The sequence below is a fragment of the Mus caroli genome, chromosome 10 (genome assembly GCF_900094665.2).
Source record: "Mus caroli chromosome 10, CAROLI_EIJ_v1.1, whole genome shotgun sequence".
Taxonomy (NCBI): domain Eukaryota; kingdom Metazoa; phylum Chordata; class Mammalia; order Rodentia; family Muridae; genus Mus; species Mus caroli.
The window spans coordinates 121,187,272-121,214,685 of NC_034579.1; the positions used below are offsets into that span (position 1 = coordinate 121,187,272).

Genomic DNA, 27,414 nt, shown 5'->3' on the forward strand with positions numbered 1-27,414 from the left:
GTTGGGGTTTACTTCACTGTGTGCCACCCCCACATTCATCCTACCACAGTGAGGGATCAGGCAGGAGTCCAATTCAGTCTCCTCATTAGCCCTGATTGAGCTTGTTCCCCAGCTGTCTCCTGAAAAGCCAAAGTCCCCTGAAGTCTTGGGAATGAAAGGATTTCCCTACTATGCAAAAAAAGGAAAAACTGAACACTTTGTTAAAACTTGAGAAGACGTGAAGCAGCTGGGTGTGGTGGCTCATGCTTGTAATTCCTGAATTTAGGAGGTTGACGCATTCGAACTGTTTGACCTTTCTCCAAAACAAACAAAAAGGCAAGAGGGTCTTTGAAACGACTAAGCTGGAAAAGGTATTTGTCACCATGCCTAAAAACCTGAGTTGGATCCCCAGGACTCATCCAGTGGAAGGTGATAACCAACTCCGGAAAGCTGTCTTCTGACTTCCGTACCTTCAGTCGTTAGTGTGTATATTCACACAAGTGGGGTTTTTACTCAGATCTTTACATTTCAACTAAATATAAAGCAGTAAGTTTAGACTGTGAGACCTACTTGAAGGATCAGAGGAATCGGGAGTATTTTAATTTACTTTCTTGAGGAAGTTAGTGAATTATAAAGAGGTCACACATACCCAGAGTTCCACAAGAAAGCTATTCAGCTAATCAAGGGACCAATAAAGAAGGCACGGAGAGTAAAGCTACCTCTAGTCCCCATCCTTTTTTCCTGGGGCTTGTCCATCCCTGTCTTTCACCCGCTTGGCATTGTCAGCAGCCAAGCAATTTCATCCCTTCACTGAACGTGCGGCGCTGCAAGAACTTACCCAATTTTTAAATTATTTTAGGAAGGGGTCTGAGCTCAGTCCCTCAAGAAATGGTGTCCTTCCCTTCTAGGGGCGGTTTTAGTTTTTAAACTTCTGCAAGCTCTAATGCCTAGTTTTGTATTATGTTTTGTTTGTTTGTTTTAAACCGCTCTTGCCTGTCCCACAATTCCCCCAAATCAATTACAGAGTACGCCCATGCTCCTCCCAGAGTCCCAGTTTCGCATGTCACTTTCTTCACGGGACCTCTCGAATCTAAGGTTGTCGTCTCGCCGCCCTTCCCAATACTCCCACCGATTTCTCTCTGTAACCTTTTAAAGTTTCACGGGGCCCATACCTGCCAGCTTCAGGAGCCCGTCCGGCTTGGGGCACAGCGCTGGCTCTTACACCTGTGGTCTCCAGGAAGTGGCCGACTTTCGCCCTGTCTGCGCTCTCCCTATTGGCGGAACAGAATCCGCGCTGTCCCCAATCATTGGTTGGTTACGCAATGGAGACGTACAATTGGTCGCTTTTTCTCTCGTTAGGCCATGCAAACCCCGCCCTCCCCTGGGTCCACCTTTTTAGAGAGCCGTGGAAAGTGGCCAAGAGGCGTGAGAGCGCCGCCGCCGCTGACTAATGGGAAGAGCGGTTGGTGTGAGGTGGGAGCAAGAGTGACAGCGATTGGTTGGATGAGCCTAAGCGCCTGAGGTGGGGGGCAGCGGTGGGGGTCCGGTGGAGTGAGGCGCAGCAAGATGGCGGCCGAGACGGTGGAGCTCCACAAGCTGAAGGTACCGTTACGCGGGGAAGGCTGAGGTGGGGTTTCCTGGAGCCTAAATTCTACGCGGGGCCCTGCGCCGCCTTATTTCACGTGTTTTCCTGTCAGGCGCCCGCTTACACTTCTTTCTTGGCTCCCGTTGTTGTTTTGTGCCTCCTTTCTTAGGCCTACCTTGAACTCCGTTTCTCCTCAGTAATTTATCGCTATCGTTACCTGGTGTTTACCTGCTGTTACCTGTTCTTCTCATTGTTTTTATTACCTGCCACCCTTCCCTGCTCGCCTGTGAAGCGCCATCTATCTTTTATACCCCTTTCTCATTTAATCTTCATTATGTCAGTGGTCCTTCCCCCGTGTCCCATGCTGACCCAAAGTTATGGTTTGTTTGTCCGTCCGTCCCCCCACGCCCCCACAACGGATTGATGTAGTCACTCTTCTTGTCCCAAAGCTGAGATTCCTCAGTTAACATATAGTGGCATTTTTGCATGTTTAGCTGAATATGTCCCAAACATAACCCAGAAAGTGCTTCTGTTCTCTTTTAACAAGGTGGGGTTAAGACCCCGCACTCGAATTTTTAAATCAAGGAGAGGAGAGGCCTTAAGATAGGTTTCTCGGTGGAAACCTGGGGCAGAGGCGTCTCCAAAAGGTTGTAAGATCGCAAACACATCAGCCCTAAAAGTTTTTCGAGTTTTCTCAGGAGGTTCTCAGTGTCCTGCCCTCCCTCCCCTGACCATCCTACCTCTAGAGAGAGAACGTGTAGGGTAGATAGCTGTAATTTGAGAGGTGTATGAAGTATGTTTGAAAACCTTAGGATTTTGTTTGTCCTTTTAATCTTTGGGAAGGATCCCAGCTCTCTTGGTGTTACCCCCAACTCCCTTTTTGGATCTAATTTTGTTATTTCCGTGTGTCTGTGTGAGTATATGATGGATGCATGCTCTTGGAGGTTAGAAGAGGGTGTTGGATCCCCTGGAGCTGGAGTTACAGGCAGTTTTGAGCAGCCTGATGTGGGTGCTGAGAGTAGAATAATTTGGGTCCTGAAGAGCAGTAAATGCTCTTCACAACTGAGATATCTTTTCAGGATGCCTTGGTGTCACTTCTTGATAACATTCTTGAACCACAGGATCTATTGAGTTGTACATTTTGGTAACCCGAGGTTCTTTTCTTGTATGTAGACTTGCCCATCAATTATTATTCTGTAAGGACAATAATTCCTTTTATGAAGAATTAAGAAACTGTGTTGAGGCTGGAGAGATGGCTCAGCAGTTGAGAGCCCTGACTGCTCTTCCAGAGGTCTTGAGTTCAAATCCCAGCAACCACGTGGTGGCTCACAACCATCTGTAATGGGATTTGGTGCCCTCTTCTGGTGTGTCTGAAGATAAATACAGTGTACTCATATACATAAAATAAATAAATAAAATTAAAAAAAAGAAACTATGTTGATTATTGTTTGTGTTTCAGAAGAAGCTTTACCGTTAGTTGTTTTGGTCACCTTATTCTGGGAATCTCATACAAATCAAACTTAATACAACCTGAGAACTGTTCTTATTGAGACATGATCTCACTCTGTAGCTCTAGCTGGCCTGAAACTCACAGAGATCCTACCTTTCTGCCTCCCAGGTGTCAGAATTAGAGACATTAACTGTCATGCCCAGTTTTTTGTTGTTGTTGTTTTGTTTTGTTTTTTTGTTTTTTAATAGTTTTTAATTATTGGATTGTGATGATTTTAAAAAATATTTATTTATTTTATGTGTACAGGTATTTTGTATGTATGGATGTCTGTGTACCTGCACAATTACAGATAGTTTTTAGTCTCCATGTATGTGCTGGAAATTGAACCTGGGTTCTCTGAAGGAACAGTCTGTGGTCTTAACTGTTGAGCCATTTCTCCATCCATGAAAACTTCCTTCCTTCTTTCTTTCCTTAAAAGTTAATAATTGGGTCTAGAGAAATGGCTTAGTGGTTAAGAACACTCTTTCTTCCAGAGAACCTCAGTTTGGTTTCCAGCACCAAAATCAAGTGGCTCACAACCACCTGACTACACCAGCTTCAGGGGATCGGATTTTCTCCTCAGTGTCTTCAGGCATCTGTTTCCTGTGTCACGCACGCACGCACACACACACACAGAGAAAACTTTTTTAATCTTGAAAAAAAAAACTTTAAAATTGCTGCGTTTTTGTCTTTAAAACTTGTAAATGAAGGTGCTTAGAAAAAGCCCTTATAATTTAGTCTGTTAAGGTGACTTTATTGTTTGAAAGCAAATGTGTTTCTTAACTGTTGGACTCTCAAATTTCATTATTAGATTTTTATGTTATTCTAATTACTGTTAACTTGATGTAGCTATAATGGATTATGTTTTCTAATGATTACTTGAACAAATAAGGAAGAATTGAGCAACTACCTCCATTTTTTAGTCTATGTAAGTTATGTAGTTCTGTACTGTTACACATGCTACAAAACATACACAGAAAATTAATTTTTAGGTGAAAGAGATTAAAAATTAGTGGGCTATTTGGTATTCTCTTGTTTGTTCCCCTTTTGAAGTCCTGGCGTAAGTCACCAGTTGTCCCATGACTTTCCTTTATGGATATTGTATATGTTTATGGAGTTCCTCCTTCCACCATACAAGTATTTGTTAGTTAATAAGCTTGCATTTGATTGAGTACCTCACTTATCTAATGTTTTCTGACCTGATTTCAGGTATATAGTCTTAAGAGAACACGAGGCAGTCCTGAGGGTGTAAGCAGGACTTACTCTTTAATCACATTTGCTTGTTTTTGCTTTTTTCTCTAGAGCACTTCTTAAACTTTTGGAGGTCACAGATATCTTTGAAACTCTGATGAAAGGTATGGACCCTCTCCCCAGAAAAAGGCATGTACAATACTTTGCATGCAATTTAATGGGCACCACAAAATTACCTTGTAGCCCTGAGGAGTCCATAGACCTCTGGTTAAGAACCTACATAAATTCTGGCTTTGAAGACAGTGTTAGACTCTAGTGTTGACCTTGACTTAATAATCTGACTTTTTGGATTGACTTAGAGTTTCTATTTTATTTCATTTGTCTTTGAGACAGGAGCTTTCTATATAGTTCTTCCCGACCTTGAACTCTAAGACTGGCTCAGAATTCACTAAGATCTGTCTGTCTCTCTCAGTGCTTGGTTTAAAGGCAAGTGCCACCTCTCCTCGCCAATTTTGGGTTTTTAATGCCTTAAAAAAAAAAAAAAAAAAAAAAAAAACCACTCTCGCCGGGCATGGTGGCGCACACCTTTAATCCCAGCACTGGGGAGGCAGAGGCAGGCGGATTTCTGAGTTTGAGGCCAGCCTGGTCTACAAAGTGAGTTCCAGGACAGCCAGGGCTACACAGAGAAACCCTGTCTTGAAAAACCAAAAAAAAAAAAAACCAAAAAAAACCAAAAAAAAAAACCACTCTCAAGTAGAGTGGTGGTACACGCCTTTAATCCCAGCACTCAAGAGGCAGAGGCAAATGATTCTCTGTGAGTTTAAGGCCAGTCAAGTTCCAGGACAGCCTAAGGACACAGAGAAACCCTGACTCGAAAAACCAAAAACAACAACAACAAAACAAATAAAAAAACCCTCTTTCCAAGCAGGGCATAGTAGTGCATGTCTCTAGTCCTAGCACTCAGGAGACAGAGGCAGGTGAATTTCTGTGAGTTCCAGGCTAGCTTGGTCTACATAGTTCCAGGACAGCCAGGGTGACATGGAAAGATCCTGTCTCAAAACAACAAAAAACAAACTCTTTCCGTTTTTTATAAAGAGAAATTGGGGACTTTAGTTCAAAGAAAAGGAATAAGCTTTGAAATAGGAAGGACAAAAACATTTGCATTGAAATAGAAGTTCATATCAAGTGCAAATTTCTGAAAAATCTGTGGCAGTATAGTCATTCAGACTCAGTTGGAAAGACTGGATTATGGTTGAGAATGTCTTGAACTATAACAACCAGATTTATAATCACACATGATAAAAGGAACTCTATAGTGGAGAGAACCAGAAAGATCTGTAATAGTGTCTTAGTGTAGTGAACACTATTATCAAGTATTTATGTTACTGAAACATGACATGTAAATGTTGCTAGTAGTTTGGAAAGTTAGTGAAACTGGCTGTAAGAGGAATGCAGAGGAGAGACTTTTGTTATTGTTTGTAATCTTTGTGTGTCCTTTGTACAAATGCATGTAATCTGTGGAAGTCAGGACAGCCTCCAGTGTCCATTCTTGTCTGCTATCTTGTTTGAGACAGAATCTCTTGTTCCGTGCTGCCTATTAAAGGTGAGTTGGCCTCCCAGCTTCTAAGGATTCTTCTGTGTCTGCCTCCCCATCTCACTGTAGGAGTGCTAGGATTACTTGCTACCTCATCTGATTTTGTGTGGGCAGTTCCTGCTGAGCTATCTTCAAACCCTCTTCCCTATTTTTTTAGGTTAAGATAGGACTTCACTCTAGCCCAGACTAACCTTAGACTCATGGTGATGCCTAACATAGACAAAAAGAGTCTTCTTAAGTTGTATAAGCTTTTGAACACTTGAGAGAGGAGCCTGACCTGATGAGTTTGTGGTTTTTTTGGCACTGTCGTCCCCTGTCCCCCCCCAACCCCCCGAGACAGGGTTTCTCTGTGTAGCCCTGGCTGTCCTGGAACTCACTCTGTAGACCAGGCTGGCCTCGAACTCAGAAATCCGCCTGCCTCTGCCTCCCAAGTGCTGGGATAAAAGGTGTGCGCCACCACTGCCCGGCTCTTTTGGCACTGTTGAGGATGGGGTCTAGGGGGAGAGACTTTCCCAGTTCATTGTGTATTATGATAGTCTCCCTGATTCAGAGGCCTTTCACAATCTCTGCTTGTCTCCTTGTTCTACACTGTCTTACTATCCAGCTACCACTGGATAGTAAGTTATTTCTTCAAAATGACTGTTTTCTTTATTTGCTAACATATTTGCTGTGGGGCAGGCACCAGCTGATACTGTTTATACATATTAGCTGGTTTAATTCTCATAATAACTCTGTAAAGTAAAATGCCTCCATATCATTTCAAAAGAGGCCCAGATCCAGTAATTGATCAATTTGTCCTAGTTCTTGTAACTAATAAGTGACTAAATTTCATAATAATTTTCTTTAAAATTTTCAATGTAAATTTACTGTGTGTATATGTGAGTTTATGTGCTATGGCATACATATGGACAGCTTTTGGGAACTGGTGGTTCTGTTCTTTCACAGTGGGGTCAATGGATATAACTCAGGTAGTCAGGCCAGCATGGTACTTTTTACCTGCTGACCTAGAAGAAGGTGTTAGATCCCCTGGAACCAGGGTTACAAACTGTTGTGAGCTTCATTGTGAGTGCTGGGAATCAAGCTTGGGTCTCTGGAAGAGCCACTAATGCTCCTAACCACTGAACCATCACTTGAGCCCTCACTTTTTTTTTTTTTCCTTTTTTGGTTTTTTGAGATAGGGTGTCTCTATGTAGCCGTGGCTGTCCTGGAACTCAGAAATTCGCCTGCCTCTGCCTCCCAAGTGCTAGGATAAAAGGCATGCGCCACCACTGGCCGGCTAGAGGCCATATTCTTAACTGCTACATTCTGAAGTCACTGCAATCATTCTGTGTAGGTAGGAGCCTTACTTATTTCTTTTCAATGTTTCTCAGTAAAGAAATACTGACTCATTTGGTTCCTATATACCCTCCCTGCTTGTCTGCCTATCCTACCCACTAAATACTCCTCCAATCATCCAATCATTGTATACTGACAAGGAAAACAAAGCAAACAAACAAAATCTAACAAACTGCTATCCCCATTTCCAAATGCTACTCTATCTGAAGAACTGCAGAAACACAGAGCATGCCTCCTAATTGTAAAGTTCTCCCTTCTGTAAATAACTGCTTTCTAGCTTTGACACTTTGGTTTTAGATCTTTACTTTAAAACCAGAAAGATCAGATCATGTTTCAGACCAGACATATTTGTGACCAGACATATTTGTGTTCTGATCTGCATATAGGAATTCTAGAGTGTTTTTTTTCCTTTTTATTCACCATAGATTAATAACATGTTGTACTTTATAGAATAAGAACATATAGCTGGGCTGGTGAGATGGCTCAGGGGGTAGGAGCACTTGACTGCTCTTCCGAAGGTGCTGAGTTCAAATTCCAGCAACCACATGGTGGCTTACAACCACCCATAATGGGATCTGATGCCCTCTTCTGGCGTGTCTGAAGACAGCTGCAGTGTTCTTATGTATGATAAATAAATCTTTAAAAAAAAAAAGAATATAAAGCTATCACTAGAGCTGAGAATGTAGCTTAGTTTCTAGAGTGCTTACCTATCCTATGAAACGTCCTAGATTTGATTTCAAATATTATATAAAACCTGTTATAAGGGCTGATGAGATGGCTCAGTGGGTAAGCGCACCCGACTGCTCCTCCAAAGGTCCGGAGTTCAAATCCCAGCAACCACATGGTGGCTCACAACCATCTGTAACAAGATCTGACTCCCTCTTCTGGAATGTCTGAAGACAGCTACCGTGTACTTATGTATAATAAATAAATAAATCTTTAAAAACAACAACAACAACAAAACCTGTTATAATGGTGTACACCTGCAATGCTCAATTCTGGAGAGGTAGAGGAAAGGTGCTTAAAAGCTCAGAGTCATCTTTAGGAACATAATAAGTTCAGGGGCAGCCTGGGCTACATTAGATTTTGTCTCAAAAAAAGGGCTAGATAGATGACACGTTGGGTAAAACTGCTTGCCACACTAGCCTGACCTTCTCAATTCAGATCCTTGAAACCAATGGAAAAGCAGACACAGTGGTCTGTCTGCAGTCCTAGTACTCATGACAAGAAGGGAGGCAGAGGCTGGAATCACCTGTAAGCTCTCAGGTCAATGAACCTCGTGCCAAATATGTATGTGTACACACCTCTACACCTGAACACGAACACAAAAACAAGTATTTTAAAAAGTATGTGTCCATCCTAGTCAGGCTATTATGTAGTTTATCAAAGGTCTATAATTTCAGCTGTTTATAATTGACACTTATTTTGGTAGTAATTTCTTTCCTTAAAACCCTTAAGGTGCTTATCTTTTTGCTTATTCTTAGCATTTATTTTCATGTGTGTGAGTGGTTTGCCTCATGTATGCACACCTTGTTAATATAGTTCCCTTGGGGGTGGGGGCAGAAGAAGGAGATGGTTCCCCTGGAACTGGAGTTATAAATGGTTGTGAGTCATGTGGATGCTGAGAACTGAACCTGAGTCTTCTTTACTGCTGAGCCACTTCACTAGCCCTAACGGAATGTTTTTGTTTGAGACAGGCTCTCACTATGTCATCCTGGCTGGCCTGGAACTCTCTAGGCCACACTGGCCTCGAGCTCACAGAGAGCCATTTGCTTTTGTCTCCTGAAGTGATGAGATTAAAGACCTGTGTCATCACACCTGACTGCTTTTATTTGTATTTATGTGCATATGTGTATGTTTGTATGAATGTATGCCATATGTGTGCAGGTGCCTGTGAAGACCAGAAGAGGGTTTTAAGAGTCCATGGATCTGGAGTTATAGGCAGTTGTGAACTGCCAGACATGGATGTTGGGAACCAAATTTAGGTCTTCTGGAAGAATAGTAAATTCTTAATTTCTGAACCATCTCTCTGGCAAGAAATGAACTGTTGAGCCAAATCTTCATTCATTTAAAAAAAAGTCTGTGTTTATGTGTTCATGGCAATATGGACCACTTGTGGAGGTCAAGACTCTGCCATGTGGTTCTCAGGGATGGAACTCAATCAGGCTTGGCAGCAAGTGTCTTTACTTGTTGAGTCATCTACCCAGCTTTCATCTAGTTTTCGTATGATTGAATATTTGAATTTTAAATAAGAGATTTCACATATATACCTACTTATTTTTACTTTTTGAGACAAGGTCTGATATAACTCAGGCAGGTCTTAAACTTACTTTCTATCTGAGGCTAACCTTGACCTTTTCTGATCTTTATCTTCCATCTCCTAAGTCCTATGAGGTTACAGGCATGTGCCAGCACTTTGGGTCACTCTGTCTAGTTATGTATGTGGTGTTGCAGATCAATTCCAGGACCTCATACATAGCAACTAGTCACTTCTATGAATCTGTCTTTTTTTAATTTAAAAAATATTTCTTTTATTTTTTTTCAGATTTTAATATGGTTACACCATTTACCCACTCCCATACCTCCTTCCAAACTCTTCCATGTACCCCCCTTTTCAAATTCATTGCTTTCTTTTTTCACCAATTATTGTTATATACATCTGTCTCTCTCTGTCTTCTCTCTGTCTCTCTTTGCACACATCCCTAAATACATTAGTACAACTTGCTCAGTGTGTATAATGTTACCTGTATGTATGTTTTTAGGGCTGACCGTTTGGCATTGATAATCAGTTTTTACGCTCCTCTCTGGGGAAGACTGTTTCTTCCACTCTCAGCATTCCTTAGTTGGTTGTAGATTTTTGTATGGTGTTCAGGTTCCTGGGCTTGTTCCTCCTCCCATTATTAGAGTGTTTATTGTTGTCTTTACTAGGCAGTCATGTTGAGTGCAGCTTCTGACATTCTTAAAGAGATACAATCTTAGGGCAAACTTAAAACATCTTTTTAAAATTATGTTTTGTATTTGGGCACGTGCCTATGGATGCAGATGGTCAGACAGCTCCAAGGAGGAAAGCAGAGGTTGTTAAATTCCATGTAGCTGGAGTTACAGGCAGTCTGGATACTCCTGATGTGGGTGTCTTCTTTAGTTCTGTCAGTTACCCATCACTAGTCCTTCTATAGCTTGTAAGATTGGTAAGTATACATTTTTACTGATTTTTAAAATGTGTGTCTGGTAGACATGGAGACAATTGAAGTAAAAGGAAGGCACTCCTGAGAATGAAATGGGTTAGAGAACTGGGATAAGTCCATAGCTCAAAAGCCCTGGGTCCCCAGTGTTATGACCCCCTTATAAGTCACTTACATAGGAGTCACCTGCTCTTACATTGTATATCATGTGCTTTTCTCAGGTGTGCTCTGTCCCTTACAAGTAATCCTGATGAGGTAGGATTTCCAGTCTTTTTGCCACCTGGCTTTCATATGTTAATACTTTAAATGTTTTTATTAGCATATATTAATTGTGCATAAAAATGTTTCATATGGCATCTTTTATACATGTACATAGTGAATTTTGATGGTATTTAGATACCTCCATCCTCTCTTGCTCCCTTCGAACTCTTAATAATCTTCCTCTTCCCAAAAAGTCTACCTTAGGGTTTTTTTTCTCCTTCTCCTTCTTCTTCTCCTTCTTCTCCTCCTTCTCTTCTTCTCCTCCTCTTCCTCCTCTTCTTCTTCCTTCCCCTCCTCTTCCTCCTCCTTCTCTCCTTCTCCTTCTCCTCCTCTTCCTCCTCCTTCTCCTCCTCTTCCTCCTCCTCCTTTTCCTCCTTCTTTCCCTCCTTCTCCTCCTCCTCCTTCTCCTCCTCTTCCTCCTCCCCCTCCTCCTTCCCCTCCTCTTCTTTCTCCTCCTCCTCTTTCTCCTCCCTCTCCCTCTCCCCCTCCCCCTTCTGACTCAAGAGTTTCATTGGGGTAGGGTTGTCTATAACAGCATGAGGGAGACTTTCTTTATGGAAGCATGGGCACTTACCATTGGTTACACCACTGAAGAAAGTATCCCCCTTCCCTCATTGACCATTAACTGTTCAGAAATCCTCAAGGATTCTGAGGATGAACCCCTTGCTCTTGCATAACAAGAAGTTAATAAGGTCCAATTTTGTTCAGATCTGGTGCAGGAACTCAAGCTGCTATATGATTTAAGAATTTTAATAGGGCTAGGGTATATATAGCTCTAGAGAAAAAGAACTTGCTCAGCCTGTTTAAGGTTCTGGATTTGATATACAGCAAAGTAACAGCAAAATAAAAAGCTAAACACCAGTCTGTGGGAGGGTGTTGCATATCTTTGTTTGGTGAAGCAAATAGAACTGTTCATTGTTGATATTGAGCCAGACAACACATGAACAATGATTAGATGTGTGTGTGGTATATTGTAATATTGTAATAACACATTTGAATGTTATTAATAGGTGTTTATTAATTTTTCTGCCATTATGACAAAACACCTGAAGCAGGTATACTTTATAAAGAGATTTATTTATTTCCCAAATCTGGAAATGGAAAGTCCCATCAGCATAGTGTTGCCCTGTAAGAGATTACATAATGGTGACAGCAATTTTGAGGGGAGATTACATGGTAGGAACAAAGGCTGGAGGTTAGTGAGAGCTTAGGACAGAGTCTCATGGAATGAGTTTAGACTGTCTGTGTTGTGTTGAACTCTCCTGGTCGTCTTACTTCCACTTTCCAAGTGCTGGGATTGCAGGCTCATACCTGGCCACTGTTACTCTTTTATAAAGAACTGATATTTGGAGAATTAACCTAAATTAATTCCTTTCTAGAATAAGGCCTCCTTTGTTGACCTAAATACTTCCCAGTAAGCTCCACTTTTTTGGGGGGGTTTGGGGGGGGAAGGAATGGGTTATTCTACTGGCCTTGAATTTTTGATCCTTCTGCCTCTACCCTCCAGCTGGTAGGATTAATACTGTATGCCACTGTGTCAAGCTGCTCTACAATTTTAATAGTCCCAGAGCCATTACACTGAGGACCAAGCTTTTGATACAAAAACTGGACTTGGAGAATCTGCCTTTGGGATACTGGGTTTCTGACTAAAGATTGATTTTTCTCCCTTTCTTATGTTGTTGACAGTATAATCTCTTAGAACTTCCCCCTTAGTTATTAAAAAAAATAATTTCACAAATAGATTATAGTTTTACTTAAGTGTGATGTTTTTTCAATGTATATTAGAAAGTCCTGTGGTCTTGGTCAGGGATAGTACTTAGTATTTGGGGATTGATCATCATCATCGTTACCTCCATCTTCTCTTTGTGAGAATGAACTCTTTTATTCATAAGTATTAAAAAAGTTGTTTGTTTGTTTGTTTTCTCAGCTTGCTGAACTAAAGCAAGAATGTCTTGCTCGTGGTTTAGAGACCAAGGGAATAAAACAAGATCTTATAAATAGGCTGCAGGCCTATCTTGAAGACCATGGTGAGTACTTTGTGGAGGGAACATTATGTGAGTGAAGCATTAATGTGATGTGAATTTCAAGCTCTGACACTTTAAAAGATGTCTTCCTTCTTCAGGGAGTTGGTGACATAAGGTCTAAATTAACAACATCAAGAAAGCTTTTAGAGATGGCCATGGTGGCTCATACCTCTAATCCTTGCACTTGGGAGACAGAAGCAGAAGAATTGCCTCAAATTCAAGGCCAATCTGACTTACAAAGTAATAGTCTATCTATTATCTATCTAGTATCAAAATACTGTTGGGCTGAGCCTGATGTGGTGATACATGGCTGTATTCAGTACCCAAAAAGCCTGAGAATCAGGTGTTTGAAGCCAGCTTCGGCTACAAATTGAGTTCTAGGTTAGCTAGAGCTACATAGTGAGATTCTGTCTCAAAAAAAACTAAAGGCAGCCGGGCATGGTGGCGCACGCCTTTAATCCCAGAACTCGGGAGGCAGAGGCAGGCGGATTTCTGAGTTGGAGGCCAGCCTGGTCTACAAAGTGAGTTCCAGGACAGCCAGAGCTACACAGAGAAACCCTGTCTCGAAAAACCAAATAAATAAATAAATAAATAAATAAATAAATCCTAAAGGCTATGTCTGTGTGTATATACGTGTATGTGTATTAACATTTTTATTTTATACTAAAGAGATAGGATCTTGTTACATTGCCTACCTGGCTGTGAATGTTTTAGTATGTTATTTAAATATAAGGATGGAGGAAGATGGAGAGATGTCTCTAGTTTAGAGCATATGCTGTTCTTGCAGAGGACCTGGGTTCAATTCCAAGCACCCACATGGTGCCTCACAACTATATGTAATTCCATTTTGAGGGGATCTGATGCCCTCTTCTGGTACACATGATGTATATACATAACATGCAGGCAAAATACTCATACATATAAAATAAAATAATAAAATATTTAAAAATTGGCCAGAGAATCAAAATTTGAGGCCCAATTAAGCAACGTAGTGAGACCATACCTTTAAAAAATTATGATGCTGTCACTAGTTTAAGAGCTTGAAGGCTTTAACTTTAATCTGTAAAAAGTTTCATTAAATATGTTTGGACAGTCACTGTTAACATAGTTAAGTGTTTATCCTTCACAGTATCAAAGGCAAGGGTCTGGACCCTTAAAACCCTTAAACTAGGTGATCTCTGGCTCCCCTTACACCTCCTATCCCCAATTCTACCTTGAGAAAGAAACAGCTCCTCCATGTTAAGGTGCATTTTATCATCCCAGTTTATATGTCTCTTTCTCATTTTTATTCGTTCTCTTTTATCCCCAATCTTCATTTTCCTTCCTTTAAATACTTGTTAGACACCAATTCTTAGGTATTTGATGTATTCATCAAATATCTTTAGGGGCTGGAGAGATGGCTCATTAGATCAGGACACTTGCTATCAAGCATGCAGACCTGGATTTGAATCCCAGCATCCATGTTAAAGCTGGATGTGCTCTTACAAGCCTGTGTGTGCTGTGGGTGGGGAAGATGGGGAGATTTCTTAGGCTTGCTGCTTAAGACCAGCTTCAGGGTCATTGTGATACCCATCTCAGGAAAAGGAGGAGAGTGATAGAGAGGACATGTACATATGCACCACACACATACTCATACAAACACATAGAATTAACATACAAAATAGGAAGATACATTGCTTTATACAGTATTTTAATTCTTATCATTGGTAATGAGTCCATAGCCTTACTTTCGATTTCATCTCTTACTTGTTTGTTTATTTGTGTTTTTTATTTTCTTGAGACAGGGTTTCTCTGTGTAGCCTTGGTTGTTCTGGAACTCAACTTTTGTATACCAGGCTGGCCTTAAACTCAGATTCTCCTGCCTTTGCCATGTGCCACCACCACCTGGCTCTATATTTTTTAGGTTATATATATGGGGATTTGGAAAAATGGTCTAGTAGGTAAACACTCTTGTTGCATAATCATGTGGACCTGAGCTTTGGTTCCTTAATAACCAGGTGCGGTTTAGGTATCCATACTGGGCTCTTAATCTCTCAGTCCTGGAGAGTGGCAGTGGAGTGATCCTGTTTGTATACATATATATGGTGTGTGTGTGTGTAAATGTTCTGTCTTTACAGACACCAGAAAAGGGAATCAGATCCCATTACAGATGGTTGTGAGCCATCATGTAGTTTCTGGGAATTGATTTCAGCACCTCTGAAAGTGCAGTAAGTGCTCCTAATTGATGAGCCACCTCTCCAGCCCCTGTCATTGTTCTTTTATGTTTTTTTCCCTTGGTGTTCTTTAGTAGGAGTGCTTAGTTTTTTTGTTTTTTGTTTTTAATCTTTTTTTTAAGATTTATTTATTATATGTAAGTACACTGTAGCTGTCTTCAGACTCTCCAGAAGGGGGCGCCAGATCTCGTTACGGATGGTTGTGAGCCACCATGTGGTTGCTGGGATTTGAACTCTGGACCTTTGGAAGAGCAGTTGGGTGCTCTTACCCACTGAGCCATCTCGCCAGCCCTGCTTAGTTTTGAAAACAATTTTTTCACCTATTTTGTTGTATGTATGTGTGTGTATTTATGGGTGGGTATGCACATGTGTGGGTACCTGAGGAGGCCAGTAGACGGTGTCAGATTCCTTGGTGCTGGGATTACGTGGAGTGTGAATTGCTTCATTTGGATGCTGGGATCTGCACCCTGGTCCTGAAGAGCAGCAAGCACTCTTAACCCTGAGTCATCTCCCCAGTACCATCTTGGGTTTTTTTGTTTGCTTGTTTTTATTTTTATTTTTAAGATTCATTTATTTATTATATATACAATGTTCTGTCTGCATGTGTGCCTGCAAGCCAGAAGAGGGCACCAAATCTCATTATAGATTGTTATGAGGCACCATGTGGTTGCTGGGAATTGAACTCAGAACTTTTGGAAGAGCAGCCAGTATTCTTAACCTCTGAACCATCTCTTCAGCCCCTGTTTGCTTGTTTTTTAAAATAAATCCTTTCCTACTATCAAATCTCTTGGTGTTTTGCTTGTGAGACATTAATGGTTGAGCCGTCTTTCTAGCTTTCTACCACTTTCAAAGGTATTTTCTTCATTATTCTGTCACCACTCCCCCCCAACCCACAACACACACTCACTTGAGTTCAACTGTTGGGTATTGTACTTAGGAGCCACCCACTTTGTTATTTTAGACAGGCTCTGTCACTGGGATCTGGCTGTGCTTGGCTCCCCAGGTCTGAGATTACAAGGGTACACCAGCATACCTATGCAAGCACCATGCACCTTCTTTTGTTGTTGTTGCTTATTTAAGACAGGGTGTTGTATAGTCCAAGATGGCCTCTGTAATTGAGGATGGCTTTGAGTTTACTGATTGTTTTGCCTCTATCTCCCATGCACCATCATATCCAGTTCTAATTATTTCTTAAATTAATTTTATACTGTGACTTAATTACAATCTAATTGCATTTAGTTTTTCAGTTCAAGTGGAATTCAGTTTTATGCTAACATTAGATAGAGATCTGGTTTTATTTTCTCTAAATGTGGCTTAAAAGAATTTTCTCTAAATATGTATTATAGGAATTGGTTCTGCATTATTGGGTTGTAAAGCAAAGAGGTTGTAATTTTACTCTTAACCACTGTGATCAAGTGATCAAGGCTTGACCTGAATATTTTAATGTTCTTTAGCAGAAGAAGAAGCAAATGAAGAAGATGTACTGGGAGATGAAACTGAGGTAAGTTGGGAAAAGTTAGTCACTGGCCTGCTAATGTGTCAGTTGCTTACTGTTGGTGATTCTTAGATGCCTGAGAAGAATAAAAGGCTAGTTCATTTTGGAGTTCTTATGTTGTGTCCTGATGGATATTCCTTTATTTTATAAAAGAATTTAATTCATGATTTTGAACTAGGGTCATATAGCCTCAGATACAATATGTAGCTGAGGATAATCTGAACTCTGATCTTGCTATTCCCACTGCCTGAGTGTTGCCATGTCCAGTTTATCCTTTTTTTAAATGGGTATTTTTTGTTGTTGTTGTTTGTAAACTGCATGTGTAAGTGTATGAAATACTGGACTCATGTAGAGTTGAGGACAACTTTTCTGGAGTTAGTTCTCTCTTTCCACCTTGTTTGAGGCACAATTTTTAAATTTTATTTTATTTATTTTTAATTTTTTTATTGTTACTGATGAGCTGTGTGCTCCAGGCTAGCTAACCCTTGAGCTCCAGAAACTCGTTTAGTCTTAGCCATGCATCTTGCTGTGGGAGTGCTGGGTTGCAGATCAGCATCACTGAGTCTGTCTGGCTTTTACCTTGGTTCTGAGAATTGAACTTAGGGTCTCATGACTTCAGCCAACTTGGGCCCTTAATGGGTACTTTTTGAAGATTTTATTTTATTTTGTGTGTGGGTATGTCATGTGCATGTGTGTGCAGTACCTGTGGAGGCTGGAGGTGTCAGATCTCCTGGAGTTGGAGTCACAGGCAGTTAGGATCTGCCTGAAATGGGTGCTGGGAATCAAACTCAGGACCTTTGAAAGAATAGTATGCACTCTTAAGTACTGAGCCATCTTTCCAGAACTCCTTATGGATATTTTTTTTCCTCTTTCTTTTTGGTTTCTTGAGACAGGGTTTCTCCATGTAGTTCTGACTGTCCTGGGACTTGCTTTGTATACCAGGCTGGGTTGGCCTCATGAGTGCTGGGATTAAAGCCATCACTGCCTGGCTCTTAGCAGATATTCTTGATTTGTGTTAACCATGTATCATTTGGTTTTAGGAAGAAGAACCAAAGCCCATAGAACTGCCTGTTAAAGAGGAAGAACCTCCTGAAAAGGCTGTTGATATGTAATTACCACTTTTTATTAATCTGTGTATGTGTGTGGAGGGGGTTACCTCCAGAGACAGGGTTTCTCTGTGTAGCTCTGGCTGTCCTGGAACTTGCTTTATAGACCAGGCTGGCCTCGAACTCAGAGATCCCTTGCCTCTAATTTCCAAGTGGTGGGATTAAAATCGTGCCCTAACATGCCTGATTCCACCTACTTTTTGAGACAAGGTCTTTGGCATAGAGTTCACATCGAGTAGAATGACTGGCCAGTGAGCCCCAGGGCTTGTCCTGTCTCTACCTTCTTGTGCTGAGGTCTTAGGCACCTGCTCCACACCTGTCTTTCACAGTAAGATTTGGGCTTGAACTCAGTTTTCCAGGTTTGTATGGCAAGCATTTACCAGTGGAACCCTTAGGATCCCAGATAGTGCTTTAAAAAGTACTGGTTTAAAGTTTCATTATATATTCCCACTGACCTTTTCATTTCTGATAAGGTCAGGTGTCTTTAGAAGGTCTGTTTTAAGTATGTTTTCAGTGAAGAAAATAAATTTTCCTCTTAAGTTATGTATTAGGTGATTAGAACCAAGTTAACTTAAATACAGGCACAGTTCAGTTCTTCTAGCCTTTGTTCTTTTGTGAGCCACTATAATAGATTATTCAGTTAGACTCTATGATTCCCTGTGCATTGTAAATTTCTATAAAGTATTTTAGTACTAGCCTCTGCTTCCAGAGTGCTAGGACTAAAGGCATGCTCCACCATGCCCAGTCCTGTAAACCCTTACTTGAAGTTATCATAATGGATAGTGTAGACAAAACAATGTACATAATGACCTAACTTGTAATGGTCAGCACAGGCTAGGTGAAATTATAATGGCATGATTGAAATGGGCTTTTGCTACTGGCTAATCAGTCACAGTGTTTCCAGGCATGAAATAGATAAGAAGCCTGTTGCATTTCTGTTTGATCTGTATAAGCAGAAAAATTCTCAAATATAAAGAAAGGCTACATTAGATCATGAGAAAGGCAGTTTGTCTTAGTTAGGGTTTTACTTCTGTGAAACACCATGACCAAGGCAGCCCTTATTAGGACATTTAATTGGGGCTGACTTACAATAGAGCTCCAGTCCATTATCACTAAGGCGGGAACATGACAGTGTCCAGGCCAGCTTGGTGCAGGATGAGCTGAGAGTTCTACATCTTCACCTGAAGGCTGCTAGCAGAATCCTGACTTCCAAGCAGCTAGGATGAGGGTCTTAAAGCCCACACCCACAGTGGCACACCTATTCCAACAGGGCCACACCTACAAATAGTCCCACTCTCTGGGCCAAATGTATACAAACCATCACACAGTCTCAGCTAGTGAATCAATTTTCAGACTTGAGCCAGTTTGCAGACCTGGAACCACGTGAATGAAGAGGTAGTCAGGTTCCCCTGAGGAAGAACCTTGATAAGATACCTAAAAGTTTTGATGTTAGCCTTTCTTCAGTTCTTTCCCAGAGAGACCTGCGGCCTTTTACAAGGATAACTACCCTGGGGGAAAGGGAGCAATTAGACTTTACGGGGAACTTTTGGATACTAGTTCTGAATTGATACCGATTCCAGAAAATCCCAAGAAACGTTGTTTTAACCCCATTTAAAATAGTGGTTTATGGAGGCCAGGTGATTAATGGAGTTTTGGCTGATGTCTGACTCACAGTAGTTATCCAGTGGTTACTTCCCCAGTTTCAGAATGTATAATTAGGATAGATATATTTAGAAGTTGGGAGAATTCTCACATTGGTTCCCTAACCTGTGGAGTGAGGACTTTTATGGTTGGAAAGGCTGGAAGGAAGCCTTTAGAGCTGCCTCTGCTAGGGAACATAGTGAATCAAAATCAGTATCTCATCCCTGGAGGAACTGCAGAAATCAGTGCCACCATCAAGGACTTGAAAGGTGCAGGGATGGTGGTTTCCACCACATCTCCCTTTAACTCTCCTATCTGGCCAGTGCAGAAGACAGATGGGTCATGGAGAATGACAGTTGACTATCAAAAACAAAATCAGGTAGTATCCAATTGAAGCTGCTGTACCAGGTGTGTTCTTACTTGAGCAAATTAACACATTTTCTGGTTTCTGATATACAGCTATTGATCTAGCAAATGCCTTTTCCTTAGTACCTGTCCATAAGGACCACTAGAAGCAATTTGCTTTCAGTTTACAAGGCCAGCAGTACACCATCACAGTTTTGCCTCAAAGATATATTAACTCTCCTGCCCTGTGTCGTAGTTTAGTTAGAAGGGATCTTGATCATATGCTCGTCTAAGTGCTGCACTATATTGGCAATGTTATGCTGAATAGACCAAGTGAGCAGGAGGTAGCAACTAGTTTGAACTCATTGGTAACATATATGTGTATCAGAATGGGAAATCCAGCCAAAATTCAAGTACCTTCTACCTCTGAAATTCTTAGGAGTCCAGTGGTGTGAGGCATGCAGAAATATTCCTTGTGAAAGAAACACAATGTTTAGTGGGCCTATTTGGATCCTGGAGACAGTACTTTCCTCACTTGAGTATGTTACTCCCAACTCGTATACCAAGTGACTTAGAAACGTTGCTAGCTTTGTGTGGGGCCTGGGACCAGGAGAAGGCTCTATGACAAGGCCAGGCTGCTGTGCAGGCTGCTGTACCCCTTGGACCAGATGATCCAGCAGACCCAATGGTACTTGAGATATCAATGGCAAATAGGGATGCTGTTTGGAGCCATTGGCAGGCTCCTATAGGTGAATCACAGGAGTCCTTTGGGATTTTGGAACAAGGTTCTACCATCATCTTCAGACAACTATTTTTCCCTTTGAAAGGCAGCTCTTGGCCAGCTATTGGGCCTTAGTGGAAACTGAAGGTTTGACAATGGGCCACCAAATTACCATATGACCTGAACTGCCCATCATTATCTGGGTGTTTTTTTTTTTTTTTTTGGTTTTTTGAGACAGGGTTTCTCTGTATAGCCCTGGCTGTCCTGGAGCTCACTTTGTAGACCAGGCTGGCCTCGAACTCAGAAATCCGCCTGCCTCTGCCTCCCGAGTGCTGGGATTAAAGGCGTGTGCCGGGCTGGTGAGATGGCTCAGTGGGTAAGAGCACCCGACTGCTCTTCCAAAGGTCCGGAGTTCAAATCCCAGCAACCACATGGTGGCTCACAACCATCCGTGACGGGATCTGACACCCTCTTCTGGTGTGTCTTAAGACAGCTACAGTGTACTCACATATCATAAATAAACAAACAAACAAACAAACAACAACAAAAAAAAGGCGTGTGCCACCACGCCTGGCTATCTGGGTGTTACTGGACCCACAAAGTCATAAAGTAGGACACGCTCAGGATCAATCTATTGTCAAATGGAATTGTACACTATTGGGCTGAGCAGGTCCTGAAGGCACAAGCAAGTTATATGAAGAACTTTCCTAAATGGCTATGGTTTTCACTCCTATTAGGGGTTGGGGGGACAGAGACAGTGTCTGTTGTAATGGCTATTCTTGGTTGTCAGCTTGGCTATATCTGGAATGAACTACAATCCAGAATTGGAGGGCTCACCTGGAGGGCTGAAAGACAGTTTCTGACCTGGATCTTGGCATGGAGATCTTGAGGTATCATGACCAGGAAAAGCTTAGGTCCAGGAAAGGTAGTACACATCTGTAATCCCAGGAGACTGAGACAAGGAGATCTCTTGAGTTCAAGGTCAGTTTGGGACAGAGCAAGTACCAAAGCCACACCTTTAATTTGGGCCACGCCTGCTGGAGGCCTGCTTGAGGACATTGGAAGAAGGAAGATCCACCCGTTTTCATCGGCTTGCATTTACTCGCCAGCACCTTTGTTAGAACCTACTTCTACAGAAAAGTAGCTTAAACAACTTAACCTTGTGGAACTGAACTACTGGATTCTTGCACTTGGCATCCACAGCAGCCCATTGTTGGCTTAGATGGACAACGAACTGTAAGTCATCACGATAAATTCCCTCAATATGGAGAGACATTCCATAAGTTCTGTGACTCTAGAGAACTCTAATATACCTGGACTGAGGATTTGAAATCTCAAAGCCCTCCTTTCCTCCAACAAGGCACAGCTAATAATGCCACTCCCTTGTGACCAAACATTCAAATCTGTGAGCCTGTGGGGGACTTTCAACAAGGCCATACCATCTAATCTTGGGGCCTACTTGTAGAACTTGTGGCTGTTACTGTTCAAACCACAGTTACTTTCCAGAACATTTTTGGTTTTTTGTTTTAATTAAATTTTCCCCACTCCCACTTTTATCCTAAGTTTAAACTGAGGACCTCATGTATACTAAGTATACAGTCTATACTCAGCCTGCAATATGGCTTTATAATTAGATATAGTACCTAGAGAAAATGATTTAGTGAAATAGTTTTAAAGTATTTTGGGGATTTCTGGTACAGGAATAAAGAGCAAATGAATGTAGCGGTAATTAGCTTGTTTGGGTTAAAAGTAAAGAGGTTTATTTGAAAATGGGTCATATTAGAATATGTAAAGTATAAATCTCTTTTGATAGCTTTAATCCTTTTAATGGATATTGCAAGAAAGACATTAAAAACTGTCCTGGAATTAAGTATATAGACCAGTCTTGCCTTGAACCCACAGAATTGGGTATAGTAAAACTGCTTTGCAGAGAAATAGTTATGGTTATAGGCAAAATTATATGGAAAGATTTTGAGTCCTTATATTTAGGGAAATAATTTTGTATGTGACTGGATAGAGAAATTAGCCAATTAAGAATAGAAATTTCCCATGAATCCTGTGAGGGTGTGATGTGCGTTTATTGCTTGGGTTTAATGTGTCTAAGGGAATGGGAATATAATATGAGAAGTTCCCTCTCAGGTTCTCTTTTTACTCTGAGGTTTACTGTAATGATTGTTTTTCAAGATGTGAACATTGGGTTAAGTCCCCAGCTCTCAGTGAAACTAGATGCAGTGTTGTGTGTTAATAATCCCAGCACTAGAGAGGTGGAAGCAGAAGGATCAGAAGTTGGTAGCATTCTCAGCCAAGTATTTGAGATACTGTCTCAAAAACAACAAAAAATAAACCAAATCAAAAGGTGGAAGTCATTATCCTGACGTTGATGGAGAAGACTGGCTCTGGCTTTTCCTGCCCCTCAAGGATTGGAATTTAAAAGGTGTGTGCCACCAAACCTAGCTTTTGCCCCTGTCTTAGGAAAAAAGAAGTAAAAGTTTATGTTTTATTTGAAGTCCAATTTCATTAAACGCAGTTTTACTGGGCCTGGTGGATCAGGCCTGTTTGGTTTGTCTCACGACAAGGTTTGTGAGACAGCCTGGCTGTTCTGGGGCTTGCTCTGTAGACGAGGCTGACCTTGCCTCTGCCTCCCGAGCACTGGTATTTGTTTTTTGAGGCAGGGTCTCTGTAGTCCTGGCTGTTCTGGAATTTAGTATATAGACCAGTCTTGCCTTGAACTCACAGATAACCTCTTGTCTCTGCTTCTCAAATACCGGACTTAAATGTGAGTGCTAGCATGTCTGGCTGTGCCCATGCTTTTAATCCCAACACTTAGGAAGCAGAGTTCAAGGCCATCTGTTCTATATAGGAATTTACAGGCCTGCCAGGGTTATAAGGTGACACCCAGCATTAAAAAGATTAAAAAGGTAGGGGATTGTATAGTAGTGCACACCTGTAATCTCATCATTAGAGAAGTGGAGGCAGGAGAGTTAGGAGTTTGAAGATAGCTTTGGCTGAATGAAAGGGGCCATGATTCAGACAACAGCAATAAAAAAAAAAAAAAAATGGAGAGTTAGCAAACAGTCTGAATATTCCAAGGCTGGTTTGAATCCCTTGTATATCCAAAAGGAAATCTCTTTACATCATCTTACGCCTGAAGTTATGTGTGAATATACTTCTCTATCTTGTTTTAAGGTTTTTTTTTTTTCTCCTGAGCCAAGACAAATATTGTAGGACTTCCTTATGGTCAGCAGGGGGCATTCTTTGCTTGCCTGTTAGTCTAAGGACTTCCAACAAAAAGATGGAGGAGAATCAGGTTCCAGAATTGCTTCCTCTGAAAATGTCATTAAACCATTACTACCTTTCAGGGCATCAAATGGGAAAAGTGTTTGGGATATTGGAACAAAAGCTGCCCATGTCTCTAAATAAGGGACCTTAATGAGACTGGTTATGACCCACAGTTTTATGGGAGTTGTTTGTTGGAGAGTTAATGCCCTTCCATTTATCCTGGGGACTTCCGAACTTTGTCTCCTGCCCCTGCGGTCCCCCTCTTTTGTTTTCTCTTAAGCCTTTTGACCAGTAACTTACCATGTTTTCCTAATTCAGCCCCCACCTCCTTAGCCTTTCTTCTTCCCACCCACTTCCTGTGGCATTTTTATTTGTTCTGCTTTGACGGTTTCAGCTAGAGCTGCAATCCCACGGGAGCAATAGGGACTTATAAAAGAAGGAAATCAGGGCTGGTTCAGCACTAGTTAAATATTGTGATGAAAATTGAGAGTTTCTATGTAATTGGAGGTTGGAGATACAGTTCTTAGTTCAAAAGTAACTATAAAGTGTCTAAAAGCAAATGAAATGACTTATGTGTGTGTCCCTTCATCCCTGTATTTTTAGCCTGACTTCTTTGCTGATTATGGTCTCGAACTTTAGTTAAAATAACTTAGTTTTATTTTAATTTTTCTTCTCAGTTGGTGACAGTTCAAGGAGTCAGAGTTGTTGTGGGCTTCGTGTTTCTTTGGATTGAGGGGTGGTAGACACATGTGGGGCAGAGGACATAACTCAGGTGGTTCTTGCACATTTCTAATGCTTTGGGTTAAGATAGCAGTTTTCTGACTTTTAAAAATCTGTCTTCTTAGGGCATCAGAAAAGAAGGTGGTAAAGATTACATCTGGAATACCTCAGACTGAAGTAAGTATTCTTTTTTTAATTTTTATTGAGGTGTGGGTGGGGCTGTGAATGCATAAATGCCATGGTATATGTGTGGATAGAGGACTGCCTTCACTTTGTTGAGGTAGAGGTCTCTCCTTTAAAAACATTTTTTAAAATTACATTTTATTTATCTATGGGGGAGCCGTGTTTGTGTGCGAGTGTGCTTGTGTAGGTCAGAGGACAACTTGGGGGAATTAGTTTCTCTTCTAGCATGTGGGTTGCAGAGATAAAACTTAGGTTGTCTGGCTTGGCATTGAAGAACATTACTCACTGAACTGTCTTGCTGAATTTAGTCAGGACTCTTGTTTCCAGTGCTGTGATGTGTACACCAGGCTAGCTGGCCCATGAGCTTCCAGAAGATGACCACCTCCCATCTTGCCACAGGAAAGCTTGGTTTATAGCTGTATACTAGCACATTCTGCCTTTACATGGGCTCCTGTTATCAGACTTGCACAGCCTGCACTTTCAACCACTGAGTCCTCATTTTTATATTTATTTTTTGTTCCTTAGAATAGCAATTTACTGTGTAGCTCAGGTTGGCCCCAAACAAAATCTTTGTACTTCAGCATCTCGGGTGTTAGGATTCTAGATATGTGCCACCATGCCTGGCTGTTTCTGTTTTTAACCTTTTCTTCTGTCATCATCATTATTTAAAATTTTCAGTTAGGGCTGTTAAGTTGGCACTGTGGGTAAAGATCTCTGTGGCTAAAGCATAGTTTGATCCATGTAAATAATTTATTCATAGACAAATTTATTAAGGGAATTAGGGGAATATTGACAATTGATGTTTCTTTCTCTACCAACTCAGGAAAATATTTGGACTGGCATAGTGAGTTGTTATCTTTAAGCTGTCATAGATTACATATACCACTGTAGCCTTAATAGTATCTTAATATATTAGAGTTTGAGAGGATTGTGTGTACTTTGGAAAAATAGCAATGGTAGATACTTCTTTAAGTTGTTAGTTGTTAGCTGGTGAGAGTGAAATTTCTTTGGATTCTATCTCAAGATGTTTGAAATCAGGTTTCATTTGAGATCTTGTGTTCAGTTTTGTACTTTCAAGGTAGAGGGGTTGTTGTTGTTGTTTTTATACAGGGTTTCTCTGTGTAGCCCTGGCTGTTCTGGAACTCACTGTGTAGACCAGGCTGGCCTCAAACTCAGAGATCCACCAGCCTCTGCCTTTTGATGCTGGGAGTGTACCTCCATGCCTGGCTCATAGTTGAGATTTATTCACTTCTTTTAGAATTCAGGCAGGAAGTGTTTTGTTGTTGTTGTTGGTGGTGGTAGTGGTGTTTTTAGATTACCTGTACTGAAACCAATATGCTCCTTTGATATACTCCCCCCCCCCAAAGATATACTTTTTCAAACAAGATAGAACTTTTGGGGTTTGTGTAGAATATGGATTTTATTCTTTTTGTTTTTGAGAATGTGAATACGGGGGGGGGGGAGATTAATTGATTGATTGATTGCTTTCTAGAAACAATTGTGTTAAGCCTTAGAATGGCTGCTACCTGATATGGTCTAAAGTTGTCAGTATTTCCGTTAGATCTTAAGAAATGACCATAACTAATTTTTTTTTAAACAAGAAATTACAGTTTTAATTTTTTCATTTATTATCACTTAGAGAATGCAGAAGAGGGCTGAACGATTCAATGTACCTGTAAGCCTGGAGAGTAAGAAGGCTGCCCGGGCGGCTAGGTGAGTGCTTCTACCTGTTTGGATACAAGATAGAAATGTTATGGTGGTGTAGGGGGTCAGATCTTTGTTTCTTGTTGTAATTGTTGGTTTTCAGTAGAAGTGTTTTCATTGAACTTAATGAATACAGTTTGGGTCATACTCAGGACATTTCTGCTGATTTGGATGTTATAGCTATCACTGAGTTTTGCCATCTTTGGTCAGGGTTTTTATGATAGGTAAAAGTCAGGAACTGACAGCTGCTCCTGAGTCTGAAGATTTCTTTTAGTGGACTCTTGGACTGTTGGTGAGAAGGAGAGTAAACTGAACCTCTTTCATGGGGTTGTTAGAATTAGCTAATGATTGCAAAGTTTGAGATCACAAGAAAGAAGTGTCATGCACCCTTGACACGGACACAGACAACTAAGGGTGTGAACAGCTTCCTAAAATTTAGCTTGTTTTTTCTTCTTACAGGTTTGGAATTTCTTCAGTTCCAACAAAAGGTGAGAATACAGAGGTTCTTCTGAGAAAGTTTACTTTGGTTTTTTTCTGACTATAGATTTCATTCCTCCAAATTAGATTAACTTTGTTGGCTCTAGAAGCCCTTAAGAGGCTCTGCATTTGTACCCTTCAGACCTCATGAATAATTGAGAGAACGTCCTGAAGTTATGGGGAGGAGATCTCACCATTGGGTTTCTTTTTTAGGACTTCTGAGAAATCTTTAGTACCTTGTTCATTTATTTTTGTGTCTTATTAGCATAAAACTATGTGTACTTTTTTTAGTGCTCTGAGCTAACATAGTATTAAAGTGAAGGAGACTGTATTTAACTTCACAATTTTGTTTTTAAGAATTTACCAAGAAGTAACCTCTGATATATTTAAAGACTTAGCCATGAGGCTTGTGTTACTACCATATATATTGATCAGTAAATTAGAAAAAAAAAAACCATGTATCCAATACAGTATTAACTGGTTAAGTGTAAACTGTAGTTTATTAGACTATGTAGAATACCAAAAACGATATGTTAAGGGCTGTGGAGATGGCTCAATGGGTAAAGTGCTTGAAAAGAATTTGATCCCCAGAACTCACATTTAAAAAAAGAAATAAAAAAGCAGGCTATGTAATGCGTACTTATAGTCCTAGTGGTTGGCAGGCAGAGGCGGGTCGGGTACCTGGGCTCTGGCTGGTCGTCCTGACTAATTGGTGAACGTTAGGCCAATGAGAGACCTCTCTCAATAGAACAAAACAAAGTAAACAGATCCTGGGGAACCATACCTGAGGTTGTCCTCTGGTTTCCACATGTACACATAAAATACAATACTTTAAGATAGGGTATAGCACACCATTGCATACACTAGCAAGATTTTGCTGAAAGGACCCA

General features: G+C 40.9%; 1 protein-coding gene across 4 annotated transcripts in view; it reads left to right on the forward strand.

Moving 5' to 3' along the window:
* Positions 1-1,373: 1,373 nt before the first annotated feature.
* Positions 1,374-27,414, forward strand: part of Sarnp (SAP domain containing ribonucleoprotein) — a 57,036-nt gene continuing 30,995 nt past the window's right edge. The window contains exons 1-8 of one of the 4 annotated variants that reach the window (XM_029482619.1): positions 1,374-1,581; positions 4,356-4,408; positions 12,544-12,643; positions 16,308-16,354; positions 17,389-17,456; positions 24,286-24,337; positions 25,983-26,056; positions 26,507-26,535. In XM_029482619.1, the coding sequence (XP_029338479.1) occupies positions 17,455-17,456; positions 24,286-24,337; positions 25,983-26,056; positions 26,507-26,535 (157 nt within the window). In that variant the 5' untranslated portion in view covers positions 1,374-1,581; positions 4,356-4,408; positions 12,544-12,643; positions 16,308-16,354; positions 17,389-17,454. The remainder of the gene's footprint in view (positions 1,582-4,355; positions 4,409-12,543; positions 12,644-16,307; positions 16,355-17,388; positions 17,457-24,285; positions 24,338-25,982; positions 26,057-26,506; positions 26,536-27,414) is intronic. The other 3 variants (XM_029482620.1, XM_021174310.2, XM_021174308.2) reach the window with 3 other exon arrangements.